This window comes from Dermochelys coriacea, chromosome 2 (genome assembly GCF_009764565.3).
Source record: "Dermochelys coriacea isolate rDerCor1 chromosome 2, rDerCor1.pri.v4, whole genome shotgun sequence".
Lineage (NCBI taxonomy): Eukaryota > Metazoa > Chordata > Testudines > Dermochelyidae > Dermochelys > Dermochelys coriacea.
In genome coordinates this window covers 109945367-109972145 of record NC_050069.1, presented here as the reverse complement: position 1 = coordinate 109972145, position 26779 = coordinate 109945367, and the positions used below count along the sequence as shown (strand labels likewise).

Genomic DNA, 26779 nt, shown 5'->3' with positions numbered 1-26779 from the left:
TCAGATCTCTGTACACTTCTAAATTTGGGCATCAATGTTGTTGTTGTTGTTTTAAGTACTACTAGTTTTCATAACCAGAACTTTACGGAGTGATTCAAGATAAAGGGAGTGGAATAGGTATCACATTGTTTTTATATCATTCCTGATTTTTAGCTGAAAATAAATTGCATTTGTATTTCATAAGATTTGCCTTTTAGTGAACCAACGTACTCCTGGTTGAGAACAACTGCTCTAAACTACAGTTGAATATTATAGAGATAAATGACTATAACAGGGCTTCCCAGTTTGGGGGTCACTATCTGTTTCACTCTGAGTTGTTTCAGAGGAAATGTATGGGATTTTTGCTATTGTAGCCAAAGTAATTTGAAAAGCAATGGCATTGAAAAAATACCTGACACATGACTAGGGTTGTCAGCTTTCTTATTTCTGAAAATGGAACACTGCCTGTCTGCCTCGTCCCTCCCATCACTAACTGCTCTCCCCCCTGAACTCCAGCACAAGCAGCCCCAAGGGACTTGCAAACCCCAGCTCCAGCAGGCCACCTGGGAGTGCAGGTCAAAAGAATGCTGCAGCTGCATGGGAGCAGCCAGGCAGCCCACTGGAGAGCTAAGACATGGCCTTCCTGCACAACAGCCTCCTGTGTCCCTCTTCACTGCCTGCCCAGCAGCGTGCTTCCCGCTCAAGCCCTCCCCTCTCCAGAGCTGCCTGAGAGCGTGGCCAGGGGAAGTGCTGGCTGGCAAGACAGCTTGTGTTCCTTTTCTCCTGGGGAACATGCCATGCCTGCTGGGAGCCCCTTACCCCACTCACCATAGGCGAACTGCCGGACACCTCCAGGTCCCCTTTTTGGCTGCATTTTCCAGTTAAAACCGGACACCTGGCAACCTAAATTACATCAGACTGATGTAACCTAATGTTTCTGTTCCCCATAAAACATCTTAATTGAAATTTGCTCTTTTTATTAGTATGATGATGGCCACTGTACAAAACCTTTAGTTGGATATATATTAGAAATAATTAGGAAAGTGTAACCCTCTGTCTCCCTCTCAATCACCTGTAAGACACAAATCGGATCTTTATAATAGAGAAAAGATGCAGCCTTGTAACGTGGTCTGAGGGTTACTAAAATGGAAGTACTAAACTACTACTCATTAGTTTGTCAGTTTTGTTGTATTAATATTTACCAAGAACACATGCTTTGGTACACTGTCAGACTGTTTTCCTCAGATTCTCAAGTCACACTGTGTAGTAGCAGGTTTAATTAAATAAAACGAAGTAGTTTGATTAGATAGATCTAATGGCGAGCAGCCATTTGATAGTTACATAATTTTAATCTAGTCCCTTTATGACCTGTTTTGACATACAGGTCTTTGTTTTTGTTTTTTGTTTTGTTCTCATGGCATCATAAGAAACATTGGTATTTATTGTTAGTAATACTGAGCAATGCTTTTTCCCCAACAGGTGTGGGGAGGAATCACTGTTTATAGTAACTTTTACTCTAGTCTTCCAATAAATCTGTCTGTTTCTTTAGTGGAAAATGTGAAATAACTCCACCTAATCATAGGATTTGAAGTTTGGTACTTAGCTAGGTACGTAAACTGAATATATATCTTGTTACTTCCCCCCTACACCCAGAAATAATTATCTTGTACTAGGAGTGTAAACATATTGGTTTGACTATTTTCATACCAAATAGATGGGCAACTTCTGCTGCTGTTTGAAAAATTGAAGTGTAGTATAACAAGGTGCCTCTCTACACAACTGACTGTCCATACAATCCACTAGGATTGTTCATCCATTTTCTAGCTGAATAGTGTTTTCTAACATCTTTAAATTCCACATTTAAATAAAAATGTGTCTATTGAATAGTCATCTGCATATATGAAACTGAGGAAATAGCAACTGATATTTGGCAGTAAAGAGATTCCTATGTTCCAGTTTTTTTATTAATTATTATTACAGTAGTATCTAGAGAGCCCAGGCAAGATAGACACCCCATTGTACCAAGCATAGTACCTACCTATATTAAGACGGTAGACAGAGAATTCAGCATGGTATGCCAGGACAAAAGGATGGTATGCCGTCTCCCTGGACTTTAAATACACGACATAACTGCAAGATGGACAGGATTATTAATTCGTCTGGCAAGTCTCCTCTGGAGATTATACACATTAGAACCAATGACATGGCATTATGTGGAACTATGCAGACAATAGAAGATTTTTGGGATTTTGGAAGGGAGCTGAAGATGAAGAAAGTCCAAGTGATTTTCTTGGAGTTCCTTCTGGTCCCACAAGTGAGAGAAAAGGCAGAAAGTACTGGAGGTGAGCCATTGGCTCCAGAACTGAAACTGAAGGTTTTGCTTTTGTGGAACATTGGACCACATTCCAGTGTGAGAGGAGGGACAGCCTGCATCTGAGAAAGGGGCTGATCTTTTTGGCTGGAGACTAGCTGCAGCAACTAGGAAGGCAATAAACTTAACTCTGCAAGGGGAGGGCTCTAAGAAGACCAAATACAAATCAAATGCAGTGTGTCACAAACAAATAGGATCAGTGAGATAACGAATGTGAAGAGTACCGTTCCCTAATTATTTATATACCAATGCTAGGAGTCTGGTTAACAAACAAAAAGAATTGGAAATTTTCATTGATGAAAATAAACTTGATCGAAGTGATTTTACTGATAGCATGGCTGCTACTCTGAAACTTAATGAGATGGTTCTCATTACTCAAATGTTAAAATCACTGGTTATAACCTGCTAAGGAAGGATAGAGATTGGCACCGAGATAGCATTCTACATTAGGCACCCTTACCTGTTTTAGAGTTCTTGATAATTCAGAATCTTAGGATTTTGAATGCATATGGATTAATATGCTATATAATAAAGCCTAGGAGGGAATACTGGTAGAGGTCTTACAGACCAATGAATCAAATTAGATCACAAGATGAGTTACTCCTTATGCACTTGTCTATAATATGTGGAAAGAAAAAATGTGTTCTGGAGTTCAATTTGAGAGAAACATGCGTAATGATGCAGAAAAGGGAGAAATGTTCAATAAATATTTCTGTTCTGTGTTTGAAAATAAAGATGTTGTATTCATATGATATGAGAATGACAAAGTACTTTCCAGTTCATTAGTATCCAAGGAAGATGTTAAACATCTACTAGGGATATGAGAGACACAAGGTGGGTGAGGTAGTACTGTATATTTTTAATAGTGAGACAAGCTTTTTCTCTCACCAACAGAGATAAAATAAAAGATATTACCTCCCCCACCTTGTCTCTTTAATATCCTGGGACTGACATGGCTATAACAACCCTACTGGGGTAAACATTTTTAAATCGGCAGGTCTGGATAACTTGCATGCAAAAATCCTAAAAGAGTTGGCAGGCCTGCTGTGATTAATTTTTAATAAATCTTAGAATACTGGGGAAATTCCAGAAGACTAGAAAGGAGCTAATGTTGTGCCAATTTTCAAAAAGGACAACCAGGATGACGTGGGTAATTGTAGTCTGGTTAGCCTGACATCAGTCCTGGATAAAATAATGAGAGAGCTGATTCAGGATTCAAATGATAAAGAATTAAAGGATACAAATGCCAGTCAACATGTTTTTTGTTAAAAACAGAAAATTAAACAAACCTGATTTCATTCTTTGAGATTACATCTTTGTTTGATAAAGGTAGCTGCGTAGATGTAACCTATTTAGAGTTTTGTACGGCATTTGACTTAGTACCGCACAACTTTCTGATTAAATAATTAGCAGTATACAATATCAGCCACGTATGTGTTAGATGAATTAAGAACTGGCTAACTCTCAGATCTCAAAAAATGGTTGTCAATGGAGACATCAAATGTGAATGGTTAAAGTGAGGTTCCTCAGAGATCAGTACTAGATGGACTTTTCTTACAGGAAGTCTCTGGCATTTCTTGGAAGTAAGCCTAGACTTCCTGAATCTCAGTGCAGTGTTTTATCCATTCAGCCTTTTCTTTCAGGTTGCATAGGGACCAGAAAAAATAGGAGAATTTAAACTCATGAGAGGACAAGTTCTGGTCTTCCCAGGTTATGGGCCAATAGATATTGTGACTAGGTAGGTATTTATCTGATACCAGAAAGGGGGGGCAGCAAGAGGATGCAGAACTGAAGTCTAAGAGCAACAGGAAGTAGTGTTACCAGTGTTCGTGAGATCTAACAAAAAGTAAGCTTAAGCTAATGCACAGAAAATTTTGATTTACACCTGTCAAGGTTCCTTCCCCACTCTGAACTCTAGGTACAGATGTGGGGACCTGCATGAAAAACCCCCTGAGCTTATTTTTACCAGCTTAGGTTAAAACTTCCCCAAGGTACAAACTATTTTACCTTTTGTCCCTGGACTTTATTGCTGCCACCACCAGGCATCTAACAAATATAACAGGGAAAGAACCCACTTGGAAATGTCTTTCCCCCAAAATCCTCCCAAGCCCTACACCCCCTTTCCTGGGGAAGGCTTGATAAATATCGTCACCAATTTGCATAGGTGAACACAGACCCAAACCCTTGGATCTTAAGAACAATGAAAAGGTTCTTAAAAGAAGAATTTTAATTAAAGAAAAAGTAAAAGAATCACCTCTGAAAAATCAGGATGGTAAATACCGTACAGGGTAATCAGATTCAAAACATAGAGAATCCCTCTAGGATAAGTTACAAAAAGACACAAAAACAGGACTATACATTCCATTCAGCACCACTTATTTTATCAGCCATTTAAACAAAACAGAATCTAACGCATATCTAACTAGATTGCCTACTCACTTTTTACAGGAGTTCTGACCTGCATTCCTGCTCTGGTCCTGGCAAAAACAACACAGAGAGAGAGAGAACCCTTTGTTCCCCCCCACCCCCAGCTTTGAAAGTATATTGTCTCCTCATTGGTCATTTTGGTCAGGTGCCAGCGAGGCTGTGTTAGTTTCTTAACCCTTTACAGGTGAAAGGGTTTTTCCTCTGGCCAGGAGGGATTTAAAGGTGTTTACCCTTCCCTTTATATTTATGACAATGCCCATGCAAAAATTGTAGCTGTAAAAAATATTAGGGAATAGGGTAAGCTGCTAGTGGAAGTTGTGGAGTCAAGACCAGATTGGACTGCTATCTATCAGAGATGCTTTTGTTAACACACCACATAGGGAGGGACCAGATAACCCACTTAAAGTTAATTAAAGAATATTTTAAAATATGCTGTATCATTTTATTATTATATCTCTGTAAAAATATCCAGAAGCATAGAAAAATTGTATAGAGTGGTATAGCGTTTCAAAAACAGAATAAACCAGAAAACCCTTGCTTTAGAAGTTATTGTTTTGGCAGAACTAAAATTAGGGGAGTTACATGACAATTGTGCACTAGTTAAATAATAAGACCTGAGGTGGACTTGAATGGTTATACTGGTGTTGATTTTAGGGCTGGTTCCTTTTTTCCCCTGAATGTTTTCCCTAGTCTTATAAATCTGAATGCTAAAACAGAACTGAAGGCAGAGTAATGCACAAATAGTGACTTGAGCAGATGCAGCCACTCTGATCACAGTCCCACTTCACAGTGTGAGTGCATTAAGTCATCTTATACTGCTTAATGCACTTTTGAGCGTCATACTTTTTAATGGCACTGTGTCCCATTCCATGCTTGAGCATCACAGTGACAATGACTAGGTCAAGGATTTTTCATGCACTATACAAAGAAAAGCAAAATACAACTCTCCATGCCTATCTCCTGGGAATGTCTGTCTTCTATTTCATTTTAGACAATGCAGCAAAAAAGGATTGTTTGAAAAGAAAGAAAATACACAAGGAGGTTATTTTTGCTTAGAATTAGGTATTTAGATTATTCTCAACAATTTTTTGTGCTACTAGACATGTAACTAGTGATTCTAAAGCTTCAATATTCTAAAAAACATGAGTAGTATTGAGCTGTGTATTTAGTTAATCTAAAAAGTGCTGTGTAAAATAAGACAGGTTTTGCTGGAGGATTTGTCTGGTGCATTAGGTCAGAGTGTCTCAACCTTTCCAAACTATTGCACCCCTTTCTGGAGTCTGATTCATCTTGTGTACCCCAAGTTTCACCTTACTTAAAAACTACTTGCTTACAAAATCAGATATAAAAATACAAAAGTGTCAGAGCACACTATTACTGAAAAATTGCCTACTTTCTCATTTTTACCAAACAATTATAAAATAAATCAACTGGAATATAAATATTCTACTTACATTTCAGTGTATGGTATATAGAGCAGTAAAAACAAGTCGTATAAAACTTCAGTTTGTATTGACTTAGCTAGTGCTTTTTAAGTAGCCCATTTTAAAACTAGGCAAATATCTAGGTTTGTTGATGTATCCCCTGGAAGAACTCTTCATACTCCAAGGGGTTACACGTACCCTGGGTGGAGAACCACTGCATTAGGTAAACAGCAGGGTTGGTTAATTTTGCTCCATAATCTTCTGAGTTAGTCATATTTTCATAAGGGCTTAGAAGTTTGGGTGGTCAGAGAATGTTGATTTGAGTGAAATTTTTGTACCCTAGCAGTAACTAAAAACATATTCAGGGCACATACCTACTGGTTTGAAAGCTGTATAATAATTTACACAGTGTAATTTAAAAGTGTTTTCTCAAAGTATGCTTTTAAAACATCATAAAAATCCGTCAACTTGATACCTTTTTTGTAATTCACATTTAGATGTTTGGCATTAAAATTATTTTTGGTGAATCTGATCATTTCCATTTGTCAAACCTATTTTTCTTTATAATTTTTAGCAGCAGCAAAGACTGGTTTAAGGTTTGTTGGGGAGCTGGTAAGACCATTCTTTGGGACCTCCTCCAAAATGACAGGAATTTTAAACAAAAAAAACATGGACAAACCGAAGGGGGTAAGAAGTAGGTGTTCTGATATATTACCATCAAAGGTCTGTCCTCCTATTATCTTTTAGATACCATGATGATGGATGTGTTGTAAGAACTAAATAAAATAGAATTCCCTCCTCTCTTGAAATAGCAGTTCATCATGCCCTCCTCTCCCCATTAGTTTCTCCCAGGAGAGTATAACAAAGATGATAATGGAAGTGCACTCATCTCTGTATAAGAGAAATTAGCAGAACTGAGATTTGGTCTGAGGTCTGCTACCCAGTGAAAAAGGAGAGGGCTTAAGAACCCATTCCTCACCTGGGGAAGGGATAGCTACATTTTAGTTTCTACTACATCTAAGGTGTAATTTATTTCTTTGTTCCTAACTTCATGCAGTATCCTTCCTATATATTGTATAATTTCTATCAAACTTAGACTTTTGCATTTCCTCACCTGTAACTTTCATAAAATGAAAAATGAATGTGGCTTCCTTAGTTCTTAACCTCATTCTGCTACCTGATTAAAGTGATCATTACATCTCATTTATTTTACTTAGCCCTTGTCCTTCCAGTAGATCCTGGATAACTTCTGACTATGCATATTCTTAAGGGCCTTCTAATAGAGTAATCTTTTATTACTTCCAAGAACACATTCCTATCTTTGGCTTTAGTCATTGTAGTTATAGCCATTTCTGAGTAATTAAAATCTTGAGTGATCAAAGTTTTGGCCCCCTTCCAGGCCTGTAAAATCACTTCCTAGTTCAGTAACTCCCTGGAAGTTGCCAACAATCAACTGACTGTCTTGGTTGTCCCCAACTTTCAGCCAACCTGTCTGTTGTGACTTGTATCCCTGTTCTCAGCAGACTTCATGTAATCTCTTACACACACAATGCAGGGTCAATAGTGCTATCTATTGTTCTGTAAATTCTACATCCTGTTTTTGAAACCTCCATCTTCTTACCTGGCTGGAAGAGATCTCTTTGCTATACATGTTATACATGAAATCATGCAGTTTCTCTGGAGCAGTCATCATGAATATTTTAGTCTTAAAACTAATATAAAATATATATCAGTTTGTTTCTTAGTTCGTCTTCCTTCCCTTTCTAGGAAGTCTCAAATTCAAAGGTACAGTATATAACCAATTTATTTTGAAATTGTTCAACAATAATTTTATTTTTAAGCCTATATATTAGCAGGGTTTGATATCTCAACTGTTGACAGTGATGCAGGTAATTTGAAGCCTGCCTGGACTTTAAACCAGGGACAATGTGGTATTTCACAACAGCATTAATTGGATCAATAATGTATCTTAGGCTAATTTCTTTTAGTTTCAGAAAGTGATAAACAAAACAATTGGGAAGAAGAGATAGGATAAATATGAGAGAGAGATGTCAAAACATAAAGGAAAGAGAAAGTATGAAGATTAGAAGACATAAACAAAGGGAAAGATCAAAGATACAGTTGCATGCATACAAAGTGGGAAAAGACTGCCTAAGAAGGAGTACTACAGAAAGGTATCTGGGGGTCATAGTGGATCACAAGCGAAATATGAGACAACAGTGTAATGCTGTTGCAAAAAAAGCGAACATCATTCTGGGATGTATTCGCAGGAGTGTTGTAAGCAAGACATGAGAAATAATTCTTCCGCTGTACTCTGTGTTGATTAGGCCTCAGCTGGAGTATTGCATGTAGTTCTGGGTGCCACATTTCAGGAAAGATGTGGACAAATTGCAGAAAGTCCAGAGAAGAGCAACAAAAATGATTAAAGGTCTAGAAAACATTACCTATGAGGAAAGATTGGGGTGTTGTGAGGGGAGGGAAAGGTTTGTTTAGTCTGGAGAAGAGAAGATTGAGAGGGGACATAAGAGCTTTCAAGTGCACAAAAAAGTTGCTATAGAGAGGAGGGCAAAAAATCATTCTCCTAATGCCTGAGATAGGATAAGAAGCAATGGGCTAAAATTGCAGCAAGGGCGGTTTAGGTTGGACATTAGGAAAAAAAATTCCTAACTGTCAGGGTGCTTAAGCACTGGAATAAATTGCCTAGGGAGGTTGTGGGAACTCTATCACTGGAGATTTTTAAGAGCAGGTTAGACAAACACCTAGCAGGGATGGTCTAGATCAGGGATCGGCAACCTTTGGCACGTGGCCTGTCAGGGAAATCAGCTGGCGGGCTGGGATGTTTACCTGCAGCATTCGCAGGTTCGGCCAATTGCAGCTACCACTGGCCGCGATTCGCCATTCCAGGCCAATGGGGGCTGCGGGAAGCGGTGGCCACTAATCCCTCGCCCCACGCCGCTTTTCGCAGCCCTCGTTGATCTGGAACTGCGAACCACAGCCAGTGGGAGCTGCAATCTGCCGAACATGCGGAAACTGCAGGTAAACAAACTGTCCCGGCCCGCCAGCAGATTTCCCTGATGGGCCAAGTGCCAAAGGTTGCCAATCCCTGGTCTAGATAATACTTAGTCCTGCCATGAATGCAGGGGACTGGACTAGATGACCTCTTGAGGTCCTTTCCAGTCCTACAATTCTATGGTAGAATAGAGGTTTAAGTAACTAAAATATACAATACAATGAGAGCTATAAATAATGATTTGGCTTATTCTTCCATTAACTCTAAATCAGAATTTGTTTTCCTTCCAAAGTGAAACTTTTCTTAACTCATCAGTATGAGGAGCTTTCGTTTTGCCAACTTGGAGTGAGGTACATGTGGTTAATACCTCATCTACACATGCAAATATAATTTTGTATTAATTTCAGCATAGCAATAAATATATCTACATTTTTAGCATGGACCATGTAACCCAATACATAGCAATCCAAGCTAGAATGGGGGCAGATAATTCTATAGAAATCTTTTTTTATTTAAATATTTTTGCAGAGCAAAATAAGACTTTAAAGGTATGTGTGTTGGGGGGTAAGGAAATAATTGACACCTACATAGGGAACCGAACTGACAATAGGTGTAGATAGGTGACTAAATAGGGTCTGTTTCTGCTCCCGTTGAAGTCAGTGGCAAAGCTTTCTTTGTCTTCAGGGAGCAGGCTTAGGTCTTGTGAACAATCACTAATATTTAACTTCTGGAGAGAACAGCATGCTACAGATGTGCTAAGAGGCATAGTGCTTTAGAAAAATGTAGAAGTTGGCAATTTTCCCTTTTATGTCTGATCCCTGCTGCCACCACCTGAAGCACTTCACTGGTGGTGTAGTTACTCTCAGCTTTCTTTTTCTTTTTTGCAAAGCTGAATCAGCAACAGTTTAATATGCCTAGTACTGCATGCCTATAAGAAATCAAAAGCTAAAGGCATTCGTGTGGCCAGCAGGAGCTGGAGACAGGTGAAGATGGGAGATGACTGAGATTCTGAAAGGTTTGCCATCTGTGCTTTTGAAGTCTGTAATATGTGGTTTAAGAAAATAATAATGGAAAAAGGATTAAGAACTATTCCCTCCCCTTTCCCAATCTCATTTATAAACAAAATATAAATTATGGATACCAGTTCTCACCATATCTTGTTTGCATGGTGCATTTAGACTGCAAGTAGACCAATTGCCAAAGAGATCCAATTCGTGTTCCAAACTCAATTATAATTCTGCTTTGGTCACAGATCCAGTGCATACAGTGTATATGGCCCTCACATAGATTCATAGATACTAAGGTCAGAAGGGACCATTCTGATCATCTAGTCCGACCTCCTGCACAGCGCAGGACACAGAATCTCACCCACCCACTCCTACAAAAAACCTCACCTATGTCTGAGCTATTGAAGTCCTTAAATCATGGTTTAAAGACTTCAAGGAGCAGAGAAGCCTCCCTCAAGTCACCCATGCCCCATGCTACAGAGGAAGGCGAAAAACCTCCAGGGCCTCTCCAATCTGCCCTGGAGGAAAATTCCTGACCTCCCTGGACTAACACGCATTTAACCATGAAAATCTGTGTTGAGGAAAGATCAAGACTGGAATAGTAGGGTGTTGCATATCAGGACTGAGGTGCATTGGTAAAGACTTTTGTGGGGAATCTTATTGTTAGGAAAGGTATTCCTATTTAGTACATCACATAAGCATATGCATGTACTCAAGTGCTGTCTTGAATCAGGGTCTCAAAGATTTAAACTCAAATAAGTGGATATCCCACAAAAGTTTGTTTCCAGATTTCTATTTGAACACTAGATTGTATTTCCTTTTAATATTAAAAAAAAAGTTAATTTTAACTGTATGTATTGATTTGGATAGGCTAGAGAAATTTCAGCAAGGAATAATGTTTGTAAAATGAATTTCATTATGAAAATTCAGCATGGGAATTCAATAGCAGAATAACGTATCTTACGAATAACATAAGATATTTTAAAACAAAGTTAATACACATTTTAAATTGCAGAAAAGCAAAAGAAAACAGAGGAATATCCAACCCAAAGCAGAACAAGTAGGAGCCCTAATTATCAGGGCTTCTCACTCAAGTAATCCCCCAAACAGATTCTTCAAATACTATAAAACAATCTACTTCCTCAGGTAAATTCAGATTCCCACCAATAGGATCTCTCACTTATGGAAGAAATATCTAATTAGTTTGTGGAAACTTGACAATATAAGATAAAACATGGAAGGCTATAATGCTCAGTTTGCGGCAAAAAAAAAATGTAGTTATTGCTATGTATTTGCATGACCCAGAGACTTAGCAGATTTGGATCCATTCTGCTATGTACTTACAGACGTACAGATAGACACAGTCCCTCTCCCAAATTTCTTACAATCTAAGAGATGGGGAACTTACTATGACTGGGGGAAAGGGATACAACAAAATATATACAGATTATTATGTAGAAATATATGTATTTGATGATGTCTTCATCTTAAAAATCAACTTGTCTGATTTTTCTTTTACCTGGTATTGTTTGAAATAAGTCATTTTGTATATGTACTCTTTCCTCTGCCAACTCAATCCGTTAGGCAGATTTCCCTGTTTATATTGATCGTTCAGATACCTAATGGGAGAGAGAAACATTATTAAAATAGGAAAACATTATAAAACAGCAAAAATGTGGAGGTGCTAGAATGTTGTAGTATCTGAAACAAAGCTGTATTTCTTCCAAGTGATTAGATTCTAATTGAGTGTGTACCTATAAAGTTGTAAAACGGTTTCCATTATAAGTGCCCACTGTTGCACTCAAATTTCCAAAAATTTTCTTTTCAAATTTTCTTTGAAACTTCCTAATCTTGGCCTACATCTGAAAGTGATTTTTTTTTCTGGAAAGTATGAACAAAAACTGTTGAGCTTCCCTAAGACAGACAAGATGAAAACACCCTCTCTGGTATTCCTACTTTAAAAAAAAAAAAAAAAACACCTTGAAATCACTTTTTCACAGGTCCTTGTCAAAAATAGCTGAACATGTTCTCTTTGCAAGGCCTTACCATAGTTTTTCCTACACTTTGTGTCTCAGTCGAATTGTTGCAGTTCTACTGCTTTTGAGCTTCCATGCCCATGTATATTTTAGGTATGGGAAAAGTTTACCCTTAAGTGCTAGTTATTTGAATATAATTATTTGAAAATGTATCATAAATGTAGATTTCCAAGGAGCTTAACTCAAATAACTCAAGGCCAAAAATTATGATCCCTAGTCAGAACACTTTTTGCATGGTTGTGTGTGAAGTGGTTGCACTTAAAATATTTCTACTAGTTCAAAGGTGTCCGTTGGTTCTGTTGCTACACCCCATTATATGGTAAAGGCTTTCAAATTGACAAATATTTTAAGCATAACTACCATACCAATAGTGTAAATAATTATAGAAACTGTTTAGAAAGCCCTGCAGAAGTCAATTCACCTTCAGCCAGAGCGAGTAATCTTTTTTTGGATGAACAAATACAATATCAATAATTTAACCCTTCCCACTAAAATGGTGACTAGATTTTTGTGTCCAGGTTGGTAAATTTATGCGACTGTTTTTGCAAGCTGGTTTAGGGCTAAAACATTAAATGGAGCTAAATTGAATATATTAATCTGATTGGAGAAGCAGTAGCTGGCTGGTACCCCACTCTTTCCTGACCCAGCCTAATGCTAGAAAGGTAGTGACGGATCTTTACTCCTGCTGAAAGTAGTACCCATTGTGCTGTTGGGGAATTCAATCTTGCCCATAGCCACAAAAGTTGTCGGCAGAGACCGGATTAAACTCAGGATTTTGACTCTTTGGCCCACGGTGGTTTCAGTGGCTCTCAGGATTCTGCAAAATTGCCAATCTGGATTTTTTTTATGTTGCAAAGTTTGTGCTCCATTATTCTTAAAGCTCTGAGGTAGAAAAGGAACATACAGTCAGATTTAAACCACCGCTGAAATTTAGCCAGGCCTCGGGTGGAACTCAGCAGCTGTTTAACAGTGCAATATTCAGCTGAAACTTCTGAGGATAATTTGGTAAGAGAGCATGTTATTATCGGAGTCAAACCTTGGCTGTATCCCTAGGTTTAACAATCCTACTCTTACAAAATGTTCCATGAGATATTCTGAAACCATATGTTTTCAGGACCTCATTTGGTGTCGGTCTCCGAATTATCAGCACCCCTCACCCTCCTACCGGTTGGCCTCTCATCGCAGATCCCCATCACCTGCCATGTGAGAACGCTCCCTGTCCAGGCTTCGGTCTTCCTAGCACTACTACTGTTTGCACTGGTACTGGCACCATTCATCGCGCTCTGGTCACTGGTCCCTGACGCAGCCATCAGCAGGCACACGCAGGCCCCTCCATGGTCGCTGGAAGGGGAATCCTCCGGTACGGAAGGCCAGTTTAGCTCCTCTCCCAAGTCCCACCCATGTGATTGGGGTGTCGATTTTGACGGCGCAACAATGGCATCGAGGCCAGTGGCCAACGCAGTGGCCTTACTGGGGTGCATGGGGAATGCCGGTCATGGCAATGCCCCCTTCTCAACGGTGTTCAGCCGCTGCCTTGGAGCAACAGCCGGTAGAACCGGTGTCACAGGCAGCGCCAGGCTTGATTCAAGCAGATTGTTTGGAGGTCAGGGTTGAGGATGCAGCGCCCACCCCTAAACCTCCCTTCGCAGTGGTGGATGAAGCCCCGGAACTCTCCTCCAGTAACCCAGTCATCATCATAGTCCCCGGATGAGGCAGTCATGGGATCCTCAAGGGCCAGCCACCAGATGACTTCAAGGAGCATCAGGCTGTGCTCCGAAGGGTGGGAGAAAATTTGGGTTTGGAAGTGGAGGAAATGGACAAACGGACGGATATGCTATTTTGTGTTCTCTTGCCCACGACCCAGGTCGTTCTTCCGGTCCACAAAGGGGTCTTAAAGATTGCCACATCCCTATGGCAAACCCCTCTTCCATCCCTCCCACTTCCAAGAGGGCAGAGAAAAGTACATTGTTCTGGCCAAAGGGTTCGAGTATCTGTATACCCACCCACCTCCTGGCTCGATGGTCGTTTCTGTGGCCAACGAAAAAGACAAGCAGATACACTCCTTCTCCACCCCAAGAATAGAGGGGCCAAGAGGCTGGATCTCTTTGGGAGAAAAATGTATTTGACTGCCAGCCTGCAATTCCGGGTGGCAAACCACCAGACCCTCCTGGGCAGGTACAATTTTAACTTGTGGGATACCCTCCACAAGTTCCAGGAGTCTCTCTCACAGGGGTTGGCCCAGGAGTTTGGCACCCTAGTTGAGGAGGGCATTGTGGCTGCCAGGCGCTCCCTACAAATGGCCTGGGATGTGACAGACTCTGCAGCTCAGGTAGTCGCGTCGGCGGTGGTAATGATGCACACCTCATGGCTCCAGACAGCAGGCCTGTTGCAGGAGATGCAAACCTCAATTCAGGACCTCTCTTTTGACGGGGTTGGTCTCTTCTCTGAGCAGACAGATGCCAGACTGCATGGGGTGAAGGATACCAGGGCCACTCTTCACTTGTTGGGCATACACACGCCACAATCCGCTTGGAAGCCCTTCCGGCCACCCCCTGCTGCCTAGGCCCGGGCTGCCTCATCAGAGATATGTGAGAAGAAGGGATGCTAGTTTCAGCCGATGCTGCCCTTCTTCCCACTCGCCTGTGTAACCTGGTCCTGCCAAACACCTAGGGGGGTCAGAAGTGCTCATTTTGAGGGTGCGCTCGAGAGCGACGCCCTAGTCAGTTCCCCAGATCCTTCCCATCCTTTACTGGACCGTCTCCACCCCTTCTTTTCGGCTTGGTTGAGGGTAACCTCGGACCACTGAGTCCTGGATATAATATCCCGTGGCTTTATCCTGCAATTTATGGCCGCCTCTCTTTCCCATCGCCCCTCTTTAGGGACCCTTCTCATGAGCAACTGCTTGTTCAGTTGGTCGAAAAGCTCCTGTGCCTGGGGTCGGTGGAGATGGTTCCTCAGGACATGCGAGGAAGAGGGTTCTACTTCCGTTATTTCCTAATCCCAAAATCCAAAGGGGTCCTAAGAGCCATAATGGACCTGCGTCGCCTCAACAAGTCTCTCATGAAGTTGAAGTTCCACGTGGTCTTCCAGGCCTCCATTATCCCTTCCCTAGAACCAGCAGACTGGTACATCACTCTCGACTTAAAGGACGCTTACTTTCATGTCTCCATATTCCTGGGGCACAGGTGTTTCCTCCATTTCATGGTGGGAGGGTGCCACTTCCAGTTCACGGCACTACCCTTTGGCCTCTCTTCGGCCCCAAGGGTGTTCACCAAGTGAATGGCACCAGTGGCAGCTTTCCTCAGGCGTTGTGGGATCCACCTGGGGACCAGACGGCATTCACCCAAGAGTTCTGAAAGAACTCAAATGTGAAATTGTGGAACTATTAACTATGGTTTGTAACCTGTCCTTTAAATCAGCTACGGTACCCAATGTCTGGAAGATAGCTAATGTAATGCCAATATTTAAGAAGGGCTCTAGAGGGGATCCTGGCAAATACAGACCGGTAAGTCTAAAGTCAGTACTGGGCAAATTAGTTAAAACAATAGTAAAGAATAAAATTGTCTGACACACAGAAGAACATAAATTGTTGCACAAAAGTCAACATGGTTTCTGTAAAGGGAGATTGTGTCTTACTAATCTATTATAGTTCTTTGAGGGGTCAGCAAACATGTGGACAAGGGGGATCCAGTGGACATAGTGTACTTAGATTTCCAGAAAGCCTTTGACAAGGTCCCTCACCAAAGGTTCTTACGTAAATTAAGCTGTCATGGGATAAGAGGGAAGATCCTTTCATGGACTGAGAAGTGGTTAAAAGGCAGGGAACAAAGGGTAGGAATAAATGGTAAATTTTCAGAATGGAGAGGGGTAACTAGTGGTGTTCCCCAAGGCTCAGTCTTAGGACCAATCCTATTCAACTTATTCATCAATGATTTGGAGAAAGGGATAAACAGTGAGGTGTCAAAGTTTGCAGATGATACTAAACTGCTCAAGATAGTTAAGACCAAAACAAACTGTGAAGAACTTCAAAAAGATCTCACAAAACTAAGGGATTGGGCAACAAAATGGCAAATGAAATTTAATGTGGATAAATGTAAAGTAATGCACATTGGAAAAAATAACCCCAACTATACATACAATATGATGGGGGCTAATTTAGCTACAACTTATCAGGAGAAAGATCTTGGAGTCATCGTGGATAGTTCTCTGAAGACATCCACGCAGTGTGCAGTGGCAGTCAAAAAAGCAAAGGGGATGCTAGGAATCATTAAAAAAGGGACAGAGAATAAGACAGAGAATATCTTATTGCCCTTATATAAAAGCATGGTATACCCACATCTTGAATACTGCGTACAGATGTGGTCCTCTCATCTCAAAAAAGATATACTGGCATTAGAAAAGGGCAACTAAAATGATTAGGAGGTTGGAATGGGTCCAATATGAGGAGAAATTAAAGAGGCTAGGACTTTTCAGCTTGGAAAAGAGGAGACTTAAGGGGGGATATGATAGATGTATATAAAATCATGAGTGGTGAGGAGAAAGTGAATAAGGAAAAGTCATTTACTTGTTCCCATAATATAAGAACTAGGGGCCACCAAAGGAAATTAATGGGTAGCAGGTTTAAAACAAATAAAAGGAATTTCTTCTTCTCTCAGTGCACAGTCAACCTGTGGAACTCCTTACCTGAGGAGGTTGTGAAGACAAGGACTATAACAGGGTTTAAAAGAGAACTGGATAAATTCATGAAGGTTAATGGCTATTAGCCATGATGGGTAAGGAATGGTGTCCCTAGGCTCTGTTTGTTGGAGGGTGGAGATCGATGGCAGGAGAGAGATCACTGTTAGGTTCACTCCCTCTGGGGCATCTAACATTGGCCACTGTTGGTAGACAGGATACTGGGCTGGATGGACCTTCGATCTGACTCAGTATGGCCATTCTTATATTCTTATGTTCACCTGTTTCCAGACCTCGACCACTGGCTCATCAAGAGCAGGTCTCCGGATCAGGTGCAAAGCAACCTCGACCTGGTGCGTGCCACCTGCTGCGACCTGGGCCTGTTAATAAACATGGAAAAGTCCACCTTATTGCCAGTCCAAGGGATAGAGTTCATCAGAGTCATTCTAGACTCCACCTGAGCCAGAGCCTTCCTTCCAGAAGCGTGTTTTTGGGCCATGTCAGACCTGATCTCACATCTAAGAAACCATCCGCTCACTATGGCCCATCCTTGCAGACGTCTGGTGGGTCACATGGCTGTGTGCACCCATGTGGTCAGCCATGCTCGGCTCCACCTATGGCCCCTACAAGTGTGGCTGGCCTTGGTCTATGTTCCCAACAGAGACACCCTGGACGGTGTGGTCAAGGTGCCGGACGATGTTCTTTTGTTCTTGCTCACTGAATCCCCAGTTGGTGCTGCAAGGATTTCCCTTTGTGACCTTGTCCCTGTTGCTGACTCTGGTCTCTGATGCCTCCAATCTGGAGCTCACCTGGGCGAGCTCAGCACCCAGGACAGATGGCTGTGGGACGACCTAGCCCTCCATATCAATGTCAGGGAGCTCAGAGTGGTTCGCCTGGCCTGCCAGGTGTTCATACCCCACCTAAAAGGCAAGGTGGCCTGACTGATAATATTGCCGCGATGTATTACATCAACAGACAGGGTGGAACCAGGTCTTCAGCCTTTTGTCAGGAGGCTCTCAGACTATAGACTTTTGTGTGCAGCATGCCATTCATCTGGTGGCCTCCCACCTACCTGGCACCAAGAATGTCTTGGCGGGTTGCCTCAGCAGAGCCTTCTTGTCTCTCCATGAATGTTTGCTCCATCGAGAGTTGGTCAGCCTAATCTTCCACAGGTGGGGAACTTCCCAAGTACACTGTTTGTGTCCAGGCAGAACAGAAAGTGCCACGTGTTCTGTTCCCTGCAGGGAAAGGACAAGGGATCCCTGTGAGACGCCTTGCTATTTCCGTGGTCGGAAGTGCTGATGTGTGCCTTCACACCAGTGCTACTAATCCATAAGGTCCTGATAAATGTGAAGCAATGTAAAGCGAACATCATCTTCATAGTCCCTGTGTGGCCTTGCCATCACTGATTCGGCATGCTATTCGGTCTTTCGGCAGCTGCCCTGCTGCAGCTGCTTCTTCATCCGGAGCTACTGACCCCGAACCACGGCAATCTGCTGCATCTGAACCTGGCGGTGCTGCACCTGATAGGTTTTCTACTGTGTGGCTGAGTATGGAAGAGTGGGTATGCTCTGCTGATGTCCAACGGGTCTTGTTGGGCAGCAGGAAGCCATCCACCAGAGCAACCTACCTGGCAAAGTGGAAGCGGTTAATGTGCTGGGCCTAGGATCAGCAAATTCGGGCTGAGGAGGCCCCACTGAGGACATCCTAGACTATTTGCTGCACCTCAAGCTCCAGGGTCTGTTGCTTTCTTCAGTAAGAGTTCACCTGGTGGCCATTTTGGCATTCCACACTCCATTTCAAGGCAGGTTGCTCTTCGCCCATCCTATAACCGCTCAGTTCTACCCGGACGTCCAGGAGACGGTTCCCCCTTGAGACCTGAATCTTGTATTGGCAAGGCCCCTGGGTCCTCCCTTCGAACTCTTCGGTTCATACGCCCTCCTGCTTCTCTCTTGGAAGGTTTCTTTCTTGGTTGCTACAACTTCGACTCTCAGGGTGTCTGAGATCAGGGCACTCACCTTCGAGCTGCCCTATGCAGTCTTCTACAAGGACAAGGTCCAGTTGCGTTCACACCTGGCCTTTCTGCCCAAGGTCGTCTCCTAGTTTCATACAGGTCAAGACATATACTTACCAGTCTTCTGTCCAAAACCTCATGCAACGGATGAGGAACGCAGGCTACGTACCCTGGACATCAGACGGGCTCTGGCCTTCTACATAGATAGAATGAGGCCATTCCGTAAGTCAATGCAGTTGTTCGTTGCTGTCATGGACAGGATGAAGGGTTGCCCAGTGTCTGCCCGGAGAATTCTGTCTTGGATTATGGCCTGCATCCATTACAGTTATGAACTAGTGAAGGTGCCCCCGCTGGCAATTGTGACAGCCCTCTCGACTAGGGCGCAGGCATCATCGACAGCCTTCCTGGCGCGGGTGCCAATCCAAGAGATCTGTCAGGCCTGATACCTGGTCCTCTGTCCACATGTTAGCATCTCATTATGCAATCACCCAGCAAGCGCGGGATGACGCTGCCTTTGGCAGAGCAGTGCTGCAAGACTGTGAACTCTGAGCCCACCTGCAACAATACTGCTTGTGAGTCAGCTAGAATGGAATCGATGTGAGCAAGCACTTGAAGAAGAAAAAACGGTTACCTTCCTTTTGTAACTTTTGTTCTTCGAGATGTGTAGCTCATGTCCATTCCATTACCGTCCTCCTGCCTCTCTGTTGGAGTTACTGGCAAGAAGGAACTGAGAGGGCATGGGGCTGATGGTGCCTGATATACCAACGCATGAGCACGGCACTCAAGGGGGTGCCACAGCCGGCCCTATGGATACTGCTAAGGCAAAGGTCTCCGATGATTGTGCATGTGGGCACGTGCATACTTAGAATGGAATGGACATGAGCAACACATTTTGAAGAACAACAGTTACAAAAGGTAGGTAACCATTTTTTCTGTTACATTGGTTCTGCAATGGTATCAGCCCGAGGCCTGTCTTCATTTGTGTCTTTTTCAGGACAGAATTTACTGGAGCCTAGCAAAAAATAATGAACTGTAAAACAATGGCTCCAGTTTGGGCAGGTTCATAGTTACATAAACAAGGTATGATTAAGACAGACTTGTTTATTGTTTCCCAAGCTAGCTATTCTTTCAGGTTTTCAACAAGAAAAGGAGAATAAAAATATAAATATTTTTATTGTAATCTCTGGTCTTGGCAGATGATTTTTATACTTTATTTTTTAACTTGAAAGTACTGTATTGTATACAGTACTCTGTTTTTACCCTAGTTGGAAGAGAGTTTTCCAGGATTCCACCCTTTTAAAAGAAAATTGGACTTAATTACACGTCTACTCAGATGTATATCTTGTAAATCATTTTCAGATAAGAGTGCATTTCTAGAAAATATGTCCTAATGCAATTAAAGTTGAAGGTTTAAGGTTAAGGTTCATTTAATTGAAGAATATAAAGAATGTCTAAAGAAGATGTTTATTCATGCCACTTTTAGATTCAATGAAGTATTATTCTCATTAGCATTCGTGTTTCCGAAGGATAAAAGCTTTTCTAATACTGTTCCTGTGCTAGCCAGGTTTCTAAAAAACAATTTTTGTAGGCTTTTGTTAGTCAGAACAGAGCACATTAAACAACATTTGTAGGGGTTTGGTGCATATTTTCAGCAAGCAGTTCCTGGAAAAATATAAAACACATATTTAATATACCATTCTTGGTCACATTTGTGCTGAGTTTCCTGGATAGGACAATATGTTATGGCTTTTAATGAAAATAGGTTGATTGAAAATTTAGTGCAGGCATCACTGCTTAATTACATTTTGAAGCAAAAATTCTCAGAGTATAAAACAGTCTGTAGGGATCTTTAAATAAAAAGTTATATGAAGCTAATATACTTACAATGAAATGTATTCTATCTAACTGTTTTCCTCCTCCATTTACATTCCAAGAAGAACTGCTAAAATGTGAAAGCTGTGAAATAACATTAAAATGCTATTTAATGTGTCATGGGAAATTTTTGTTTACTATTTTCCCAAATGAAAAGACTTTAATAAAAAGCTTTTTCCACTGCAGTTCTTTAGTAGGTCATGATGTGGGCTATTTCTAGCAGTAGATTACACCAGATGTAGAGTTGCCTAGGGATATATACTCTGGTTACAGGAGACAAGTCTCATTGCCTTACCTTGAGGCATTAGGTTGAGTCAGTTAGGTCATGTGAGTAGTGATTTTTATCCTTCAGGGTTGCAGAGTTTCAAATGATAGTATGTGACATTTTTGCAGGAAGTACAAGAAACAGACATGTTTTTAACTTGGATATGGGGATATAAATGGCTTCTGCTTAAGTTTTGCAAATGGAAAACTTTCTTACAGCTGAAAGACCAAACCTTTCTGATTTCACAAGCATGCTGCTGGGTCTAGCCCCCTTTTAAGAAATATATTTAATTACCATTTGAACAACATTTCATATTCATACGATTTTGTTAAATAAGAGACAAGAATATGGTATTTTCATATAGATTAATCTAAAACTAACGCAACTATTTCCCCTCTCAGATTGAAATGAGTCCATAATGATTGACATCTATAGCTTTCCTGTGATGCCTGCTGCAAGTTAAATTGACTTGTATATGACTATTGAGAGCATCCACTGTTACATTAGGTAGATGAAAAATAAGCATCATAAACTCTTAGGTATTGTATAATTGACCATTAGGGGATCTTTAGCCCTTTCTGAAACAATTGGTGCTGGGCACTGTTTTGAGGCAAGATATCTGACTAAATGGCCAGTGATCTGTTTCAGTATGGCAGTTGCTATGTCATTTAAAAGCCAAATGGGCTTGTTCCTAAAGGTGACCTGCAAATTAAATAAAACAAAAGTATCAGTTTTTCCATTATGAGGTGAATTCTCACAATTAGCCAGGAGGAAAAGGGGGAGGTAATAAGTACATTTGACTGTCAGCCTAAGTTTTCTTCGTTAGCAGGTTCAGAAGTCCAGACCAGCCAGGAATTTTCAGCTTCATGAATGGGTGTGCCGGTTTACACTCTTGTGGTAACATCACTTCCTCTAAAATACCCTACTGGAGCTAGCCTCCAGAGATCAAATAAGCCTGTATTTTCTCCAACAGTGTGTGATTTTTTTAAATGCTACGTTATCTTAGTAAGGAGCACATTGCAAAAACTGTGTCATGACACTAGAGTTTTATCCCCAAGGTATAAATTAATAACAAACACTGTACAACTCTGTACATTGTTGAAGAAAATACTGACATGCTACAGGATGGCTACAGCTTGCCATACATTTCCATAAAGGGTGTGATGGAGCCAGCTGTGTATATTGTGGGACATAAGTCTGAGAACGGACAACCCATAGGATGTCTGGGCCAGTGGAACCCGATAAAAAGTTAAATTTCCTTCTCTCTCTGTCTGTTTGGGGTATTTGAATTATTATTTTATCATTAGCAAATCATCTAATTAAGTTTACTAATTATAAACCAGGGCTTGAATCCCAATTTGTTGTTTTCAGTACAGTTGGGTACAGCAAATACACAGTACTTTCTGTATTTTCAAGTTTCAGGAATAGCTTAAAATTCAATGCTCTATCTAGAATTAATTAAAATATTATTTAAAAGAATGAAAGGATTTAGCTATTTGATCTTCAGTATTTCAGGTTCCCACTAGGTGGCAAGATAGTGCCTGAACTAAGGAATAATATAAATTAATATTCACGTAAATATTTAATCTGGCAAGATTAAAAGGTAAACAGTTCAAGCTTGAAAATGTTCAATCCAGTTTTAATAATAGTTTTAAAGACTGGTGTAATTTATCATTTCAGGCTGCATTAAATAGTTGTTAAATTGTGAGCTAATGGTTCTTGTTCACATAGACTGTACCTTTTGTTTTAAATGACTTGTCACGAATCAGGTTTTAGATGTGTGCCTCAACTACATATCCCTCTGCCACAGTTGTGGTAAATAAAGCTTAGCTAAAGTTTATATTAGGATTTTCAGGATTATCCAGTGTGAACGTCACTGCCCTGTCCCTCAGATGAAATTATAAACTTGGAATTCTGCCCTGTGTGTTGTATTCTCATTGTTGTAAATGGAAAAGGCAGCTCAAATATCGGATTTGTCAGGATTTTCTTTACCCTGTGTTCAAACATGGCCTTTCCCATTAACTATGGAACCGCTTGCAGCAGTGTTCACTTTTCTGTGAACAAATAAATCATTCACCTTATTTGATGATGAATGCTAAACCAGGACTCGTAGATACTAAGTGGTTACTTTACAATTCAAAGGGATCAGCTTTCAGAAATTAATTCTCACTTTTAAAAAAATCATTTTAGGAAAGCCCAAGAAGACGACAAGAAAGTGGTTCTAGCTGGATGTGTTCCACAAGCCCAGCCTCGTCAAGATTACCTCAAAGGTCTGAGCATTATAGGGGTAAGAACATTTGTCAAATAGAAAAGACCTGTTAAGATTTTCATATTCATTTTTTTTGCCCATAAGGGTCATGTAGTGTTGCTGTCTGAAGTTTTATATTAACTTGTTGGCTAGATGAGCCACAGCTATGGAAAATATCTTGTGTTAAAAAAAATCGAGGCTTTTCACACAATTTTTCAATGCCAGCAACTAGACTTCTCTCCTTTCTTCTATTGGGGAAGCCTAGAGTTCAGTCCCTCTCTAAACCTTTTCGCTTTGTAGTTACATTTCACTATGGTTCAGTGGATGCTTTGTGTCAAATACATTCTTGCACGTAATTGAAGTTTAGTCTGTTTGCAGAATTTAGTGTCAATGTCCTATACAGCCTGCAGGAGGTGAATGCAAGGATTAACTCCTGTATTTTAAATATAGTCTTCTATGTTGTTGTTAGAAAGAAATACAGCTTGTAAAAGACAAAATGCAAAAGAGACAACGGCGTATAAATTATATAGCTAGCACCTGTTTTTCATCACATGTTTGGGGTTTTTTTTACTTCTTGCCTTTGGGCAGAGTGACTGGGGAACATGACAATTTTACTATCTACTCAGAGTAACAGAAAGGGTTAATGCATCAGCATCTGTGAGCTGTTAAACAGTTGGCATGCTTCACCCTGGTTGTAGACAGTGAGGATCCTGTGTATTGTAGTTTTTAAATGCTTTTGTGTCCTGGATGAAAAATACTGTATAATTGCATCATCACTGAAAAATGGTCATGAAAATCAATGATCTCAGGATCATACAAAATCCTAAGGATTCTTAATCAATTAAGTCTTTAAATAAAGACTAGATGTCTTTCTAAAATGCTTTTGTTGGGCCCAATGCAGTAATTGCAGGGTGAAGTTCTGTGAATTGCATTATGCCAGTCAGAGCAAATAGTACTACAGATTCCTTCTGGCATTAAAATATATTAAATGTATTAATTAAAATATACTTATCCTCACTTAGCTATCATGAAACCAAAACTAATTTTTTAACTTCCTTGTTTTTTTTTAAAGTCAGGTTGGGTGAGTAGAAAGAGTTCTTACAAAGCCAAGTAGGTAGTAGCCAACTTCAGTAGGTTTTTTAATTATAATTTTCCATTAAGATAGTTTCCGTGCTTATTGCACTATTTGAGACAACTTTTTTACAGCTTTTACAGCTTCCCTCATATTACTATGTATACTCAAAACATGTTAACCAACCACCCACTCATAGAAATTTAGAGTTGAAAGGGACCTCAAGAGATCATCTAGTCCATCCCCCGCACTGAGATATATATAGGGCTCAACTGAATCTACATACAATACTACACAGTAGGTCAAGGGGATGTAAAGTGCCCCCTTACTCTCTTTTATAGGCAGGCTGCATTGTGGGTCACAATTTGGTGGGGAGAACCTCTCCAGGGCCACTGTTCTCATGTTTCTCATGAAACAACCTTTGACTCTGTCTCCCTCAGTGTAGCAGCCAGTTTGGTACAGCTTGCTTCCTCCATGCAGCAAGGGAGCATCAAGGACTGAATTCTGACTGAGTCCCTACTCTGCCCCTGGAGTGCATAACTATGTGATCTTTGCCAATCTAGCCTGTAGTAAATGTACAAAAATCTGTACATAAAAATACATAGAATAGTAAGGAAAGCATATACTTGATTTAAAAAAAAAAAGTGCCTATATCCTCTGACCTAGATTCTGACTTGTGATATGCTGTGTCCATTTTTGAGCATTCAGCCTGAGGAACTGATTTCCAGAGGGTGATAAGTGCTTTTCTGAAAATCAGACCTCTTCATTTCAACTTAGGTTGGGCTCCCAGAATTACTAGTTACTAATTAAAATGTTTTCCATTTTGGATTTAAAACAGACAAATGTCTATTAAAAGTTTACTAAAGCGATTAACACACTGCCCCCAAATAATTGGAATTGGCCTTGGAAACATTGAAATGATGTTCACAATAAAGATTATAATTGTAAAGATAACAGCAGTGTGCATGAAAGTTATAGTACCATAAACATAGGACATGATAAGTACACAAAGCTCATGTTCTGTAGACATAAATCTTCAAAAGAGGAACCCTGAGTTGGATTCTCCCTTTATCTCTGCTGTACTATGCTTTTGTTCCCCCCCCACACACACACACACATTGGGTCACACAGAAAAGCGTGGGTTTTTCCTCCAGCTAGTATACAGTATTATTTAGTGTTAGGTTCCTCAAATAGAGGATTAAAAGTGGTGTAATATATATGCAGACTAAGTAACAATATATTTTGACATACAAACGTTTTAAAAAAAGTGAGACTCAGCATCCTAGTGTGTAAAATATTCTTTTAAAAAGGCAATTGTAATGAGACTGAGAAATTGGAAGTGTTTTGTTGGCAACTTCATGCTGATTCAACTCTGAAAATGTAAATGTTATAAGGCTGCAGTTGTGAAAACTTTGCTTTACCACCAGGTGTTTTTGCTGGTCTCATCCATGTGTTGAGTAATAGAAATTTGATTTGTCATCAGTTACGTAAGCTGTACTATATTTTAAGCAATGTTGTCTGAGAATGTGGTTTCTTGCTAACAAATATAAGTCTCTTGGGATAACTTTGTAGAGAGACAGTGTGTCAGAGTAGAGTTCCCTTGGAAAATGTTGGTCTGGGTATGACGAAGGTTGAATGAGGAAGTTGCAGTATTTGTGTAACTACCAGTAAGACTATGGCAGTTTAGAGCTGCTTTTAATCAGTGCCTTGAATATACAGTACTAGACTTTAATTTCATTTCTTTTGGATGATATAGTGTGTGTGTACGTACACACACACACACACACACACACACACACACACACGAGATTAATAGCAATTCTGATAATAGCAGTTTGTGGTTATTGGCAAAATAGTAATCAGAAACCAATCCCATCCCATTAATATCAGTGTTAATGGGATTTGGATTATTAGCAACAGGTGTGCTACTTAAGAACAACTATTTTAAAGGGGAGGTCCTGCCTGTAATCCATTTCCTGCCTCTGAGCATGCATAATTGAGTGCTTCCACTGTGTGCCATGGCTTCCAAACACATGGACCTATCTCTTGCTGATAAAGTTCAGGTGCTGGAGGCCCTATATGAGTCCACTGCTAAGCAAGTGAGCATAGCCAAGAGGTTGGTTTTCTCAAAGTGTGTTGTGTGACAGGGTCAGGCCAGATGGCTACAGGAGAGTAACAGAAGGTAGATATATTAGCCCTAGATTAAGCAGGTCCCTTTCCCCTGAGTAAGATAATAGGCTGTTCCAGAACAATCAGGAAGTTGCTGGACCCAATTAAGGCAGGCTAATTAGGACATCTGGAGCCAATTAAGAAGGTACTAGAATTAATTAGGACAGGCAGGCTAATCAGTGCACCTGGTTTTTAAAAGGACCTCACTTCA

The 26779-nt window shown here is 40.6% G+C and overlaps 1 protein-coding gene across 1 annotated transcript in view; it reads left to right on the top strand.

The window, feature by feature from the left end:
* Window positions 1–26779, top strand: part of CDKAL1 (CDK5 regulatory subunit associated protein 1 like 1) — a 618432-nt gene that overhangs the window by 138375 nt on the left and 453278 nt on the right. Inside the window, 1 exon segment of the mRNA XM_043508315.1 lies at window positions 23236–23366. Coding sequence (XP_043364250.1) covers window positions 23236–23366 — 131 coding nt within the window.